Raw genomic sequence first — 5,100 nt, forward strand, 5'->3', positions numbered from 1 at the left:
GTTTTAGCAAAGTTACTTGTTTTTCTAAATAATCTAAATAAAAAATTCACTTAAAAATACTGACAATCTTAGGGTATTTTTCGCGAAAAATTATGGAATACATTTCCTCACGTTGTAAAAAGTTTTGAAATCCCTTTTCAGCTTCGAGTTTGGGACAAAAATCAAATCCTTTTCTATCAAAAAACGAACAGAATCAGCGAAAGTTGATTGGTGATTTTCGCCGTTGTTTAGACCACATCTCGATAGCTCTGAACAAAGCTGCTAGACAAACCGTTCATTGGGTTTTAAACTGAACACTTAAAAGGTAAAATTATGCCAGTATTAGTGAAACGTTCATAAAACTCGCCAGCGAAAATGGATGAAACGTGAAAAAAATGCTCGATTTCTAGTGAAAGCAGTTCGGAAAACGCGTTAAGGACGCGCAGACTACACACTATTACATACACACAAACGGCCCACAGACTCCACACTATTATAATCAGACGACCGGCCTACTGGAACACGGGGGCGGCTGTGTATGTGCGCGTGAGAACTGCGCACTTGTTTTCATCTATGCCAGACATAGCTTAGGCCTGGGTAACTCAGAGAATTTTTAGGAGTTGGCGCAGTGCTGCATTCCGGCTTCAAATTTGGAACAAAAATCAAACAATTTTCTACCAAAAAACGAACAGAATAGCGGAAGTTTATAACAGATTATTTGGAAATATCGTCACCTCCATTCCTCTGAAGACTGTAGAGCATGTTCAAAAAATGTGGTTTTTTAGTTTTGACTGATTGCGTTACTTTCCACGCAAAATCGCTCTGTTTTGTAGAGTTTCACTTAAAAATACTGACGGTCTGGGGGTCTTTTACTCGAAAAATAAGATAAATCTATAGATTTGTAGGCATTTTACAAAAGCTTTTCAGCGTCGAGTTCGGCACAAAAACTAAAATAAATTTCTCCCGTTTTTTTCCCGAAGATTTTCTCAAAAACCGATTACTCAACTATGTTTTTAATAAAAAAAACGCAAAAAAAACTTTCTTCTTTTCTCACTACAATGAGGTATTTTCAGCCAAAAATTACAAAATTTATTTTGATAGAAAATTGGCCTCATTCATCAGTTTGCAAGTCAAGAAATTAAAGCAACTTAAGAAAATCCTTATCAACTTCGAATTTGGCACAAAAACCAAATAATTGTATTCAGTTTTTATCGAAAATAATTAAGATTATCTTGAAAAAATGTCCAGAGCAAAAGCTTTAAAAAATTATTTGATTATTTGGAAAAGTCGCCACACTCATCGCTCTTAATATTTTTCAAGTTTCTTTAAAATTTCATTCCAGTGTTAGCAAAGTTTCTATTAGGCAATTCTTGCTACGCAAAAAAACGTATTATTTTCAGTTTTACTTAAAATGCTGACAATCTTCAGCTATTTTCTGTGAAAATTATAATATAAATTTTATTGGAACACTCAGCTCCTGAACAGCTTTGTAAATTTTTTTCTGGAACCTTTTGCAGCTTTGACTTTTGGACAAAAGCCTAATAATTTGTTCTGTATTTTTTCCCAAAAATATTTCCCCGAACAGAACAAGTGAACGTTTAGAATCAATTATTCGGAAAACTTTTTTCACTTTTGTCGCTGTGAATAATTTTGTTTATTTAAATTCCGGTTTCTTCACTTTTAGGTCAATATTTCTGAACAAAACTCTCTCTAAACAGAACAACGCATTTTTTTCTAACGTTTTGCTATAAAATACTGGCAAACTGAGAGTCTTTTATGCAAAAACTTCAAAATATGGATTTACAAGAAAAGTCGCCGTCTTTACAGTTTGGTCTTCTTTATCGTCTTTTTCGAACACSCGTTTTACCTTTGAATTTGGGACAAAATCGAAACAAAGTTAYCTTGTTTTTTTTTCGACAAAATTTAGGTTTCCTCAAAAGACGACCAGAGAGCGCAAAAGCATATAATCAATATATGGAAAACTCGTCACCCTCATCGCTCTGAAATGTTATGTTTCTTCAAAATTTCCAGATTTTTTCGTTTTAGACCAAATAGTTTCCCGGACAGAACAAGTGAAAGTTCGGAAATTATTCGGAAAACTCGTCACTTTTGTCGCTGTGAATAATTTGGTTTATTTAAATTCCGGTTTCTTCACTTTTAGGTCAATATTTCTGAACAAAACTCTCTCTAAACAGAACAACGCATTTTTTTCTAACGTTTTACTATAAAATACTGGCATACTGAGAGTCTTTTATGGAAAAACTTCAAAATATGGATTTACAAGAAAAGTCGCCGTCTTTACAGTTTGGTCTTCCTTATCGTCTTTTTCGAACACCCGTTTTACCTTTGAATTTGGGACAAAATCGAAACAAAGTTATTTTGTTTTTTTTTCGACAAAATTTAGGTTTCCTGAAAAGACGACCAGAGAGCGCAAAAGCATATAATCAATATATGGAAAACTCGTCACCCTCATCGCTCTGAAATGTTATAAGTTTCTTCAAAATTTCCAGATTTTTTCGTTTTAGACCAAATAGTTTCAAGCAATCGTATGCGCAAAAGCAATATGTTGACCGTCATCGGCCATGAGTTATAACCCATTAACTCAGAGAGCGACAACAACTCCAAAGCGCAACTCAACAGAGTGTTACTCAGGTTTACCTACGACGCTGTTAATCCAAGACTCTTTTGCACAATGAGGAATAAAACGGCATAAATGTAGAAAATGTCTTTTTATTATAATTATTTACTTATTTACAAGTCCTTGCACACCAGCCCTAATAAGTTGGTCTTATTTGGCGGTACATTGCGACCGAAAAACCGTCTCCAAATGAAAACTTTTCCCATAGAGAGAAAAGTGATTTGGAGCACGCAAACACAGAGGAAGCGAAATAAATAAATAACCAAAATAATAAATATAAATAAGAACATTTTATTGGGTTTTACACTAAATGGTACAAGCGTGGCAAGCGATTTGCTAACAAAATGGAGTTACTTCCAGCATAAAACCCGACGTACCGTAAGCACAATAATCGATTGCAAATACATACATAACTAAATGAATATTAGAAAAAATAAACGTTATTAGGACATTAACAGTAACAAAATGTATCACAAGGTTAGAATATGTGGTTAATAACAGTCTCCGTTATTGCTGCAGCTCGGGAATGATCGTACAGCCAGAACAGACTTTACCTGCCAATTATTACTTGGTAACTATCGGCATGTAAAATTTGTGCGACTTTGTATCTCTGGTATGCTTGAATGGGCCTTTGGGCGCGTCCACTAAAACTGCGGGACACGGCCCAATATTCCTCGGTGCGTACTCCTTCTTGTACGAAGTAACCACATGCACATTACTATCACCTAGTGTGATATTGGAAACGTTCGAGCGCCTTGTAACGCGCTCCACCTTCTGGACGTTCTGCTGCTTGGTAAACTCCCCATAAGAGTTCGCCTCAGACTTCCCATAAAAGTGCCCTCCAATGGCCAGATTGTCCTTGCGCACGATCTTCTGAGGCCGTTCAATCGTCTGGTAGACTGTCGAGGACGACTGGAGGCTTCTTCTGTTCGCATTGCTGCTGGCTTCTTGGTGCGAGCGGTGCATCGAACTCAAACTATGCCGATCGGTGTTCACCACGGTTCGGCCCTGATCTTGGATGTTGCAAACGGACTTCCGCATGTCCAGAGCTGAGGCACTGGTAGCGTGCAGCGCTTCAGTAGATGTGTGCATACCTTTGCGGTGCAGAATCTGGTTGTTGATCTCTTCTGAGCTGACTGTGCTCTTGCGATGGTGCGAGCCCTGGTCGCGTTTCTCCACCAGGTTCGTCTGGCTGGAGGCGGACTGGATGATGTTGTTCTGGCTGCGCTTCTCCACATGGCTCTCCGACTGTTGAACGTGCGTTTGTGAGGACGATTTGCGAATCTCGTTCATCGCTTGGCCAGTGTGCCGAGTGACTGTGCGAGTGGTTTTCACAATCGTGCCATCGCTCAGGGTCTTCACGTCTCCAGCTGCACAAGAAAAAACTGATTTTAGATTTTTTAATGATGGGTAGGTTTTGTGAGTCTTGTGAGTATGGAGCTTCAAAGGTTGTGCGCCTCGTTAGTGTATTCATGACCATTAGTTTGAGTCAGTTTGGGCAATTACCACGCATTTTTTATTGAAGCATTTCCAGAAAAATCAGCCGTCAATAATAATTAATTTATTGCCAACCAGAAACGTCAACTGATTCCCTTATTTGGCAACACGGCGGCTTTTGTTTAAGTACTTGTCATCGTTTGCGCGAGATTTAATCAGTGTATGCGCCGGTGATTAGTTTGTGTTTAAGGGTAAAAACTGTGCAATTCCGATTTTGCTCTGTTAAAATTTCAAAAAACTCGGGCTGGTTTCGTTTTCGGAGCGGAATGTTGGTGATTTTCCAAAACGGAAAGGTCCGATCTACCGTTTTGTGGTAGTTTTCCGGTCGCTAGTGCAAAGGTAGCAAAAAAATCGGTGTTTTAATTCGGGGACTTTGTGACGTTTACTGTCATCCTGGGGCGGCCCAATTGGCATCCGTCACAGAACTGAGTGCGTTCACGCCCAACTTAGTGCCATAAACATTTTGGATTTATCTTCGAGATTTGCAGGCCGTGATTGCGATTATGGTAAAGTACATTATTAATGCAAATACAGTTGAGTCCGGATATAACAAACTTGAAAAATGAACTAAAACTAGTTCGTTATATTCGGAGTTTGCTATAAGCGAATAATAATACAAAAACACGTGGTTTATTTTATTTCGTTATTTTTACATAGAGTAGTAGAAGTTAGTAGGTATGACTAAAAAGAACACAAAAAGATAAACAAAATTCAATTTGAAATCTACTTCATAAAGTCTGTAATTTTTGTTTGTAGGTTACGGAGTCTATAATTTGCTTATCGGTCATCATTTCTCTTGTAAGAATGCCATTATTAATGCTCTTATATTCGAAGAAATTGAAATCACTCAATTTGGTTTTAACTTGTTCTTCGACAACATTGGGACATTTTCGTTTGTGTCATACTCGTAGTTAGAGTCTTTATACTTTTCTAACCATTCGCCAAGTGGAATTTCATCGTCTGGTTCATATTCATTTTCTTTTCTT

General features: G+C 37.6%; 1 protein-coding gene across 1 annotated transcript; it reads right to left on the reverse strand.

Moving 5' to 3' along the window:
* Positions 1–2,888: 2,888 nt before the first annotated feature.
* LOC125502365 lies at positions 2,889–3,987 on the reverse strand (the record flags this gene model as incomplete). Its single annotated transcript, XM_048661976.1, is given in 1 exon segment — positions 2,889–3,987. A coding segment is annotated over 1 exon segment (806 nt), but the record flags the coding sequence as incomplete, so codon positions are not given.
* Between the last annotated feature and the right edge of the window lie 1,113 nt (positions 3,988–5,100).

The sequence above is a fragment of the Dendroctonus ponderosae genome, unplaced genomic scaffold (genome assembly GCF_020466585.1).
Source record: "Dendroctonus ponderosae isolate FM_Combo_2020 unplaced genomic scaffold, Dpon_F_20191213v2 Dpon_F_20191213_10, whole genome shotgun sequence".
Classification (NCBI taxonomy): domain Eukaryota; kingdom Metazoa; phylum Arthropoda; class Insecta; order Coleoptera; family Curculionidae; genus Dendroctonus; species Dendroctonus ponderosae.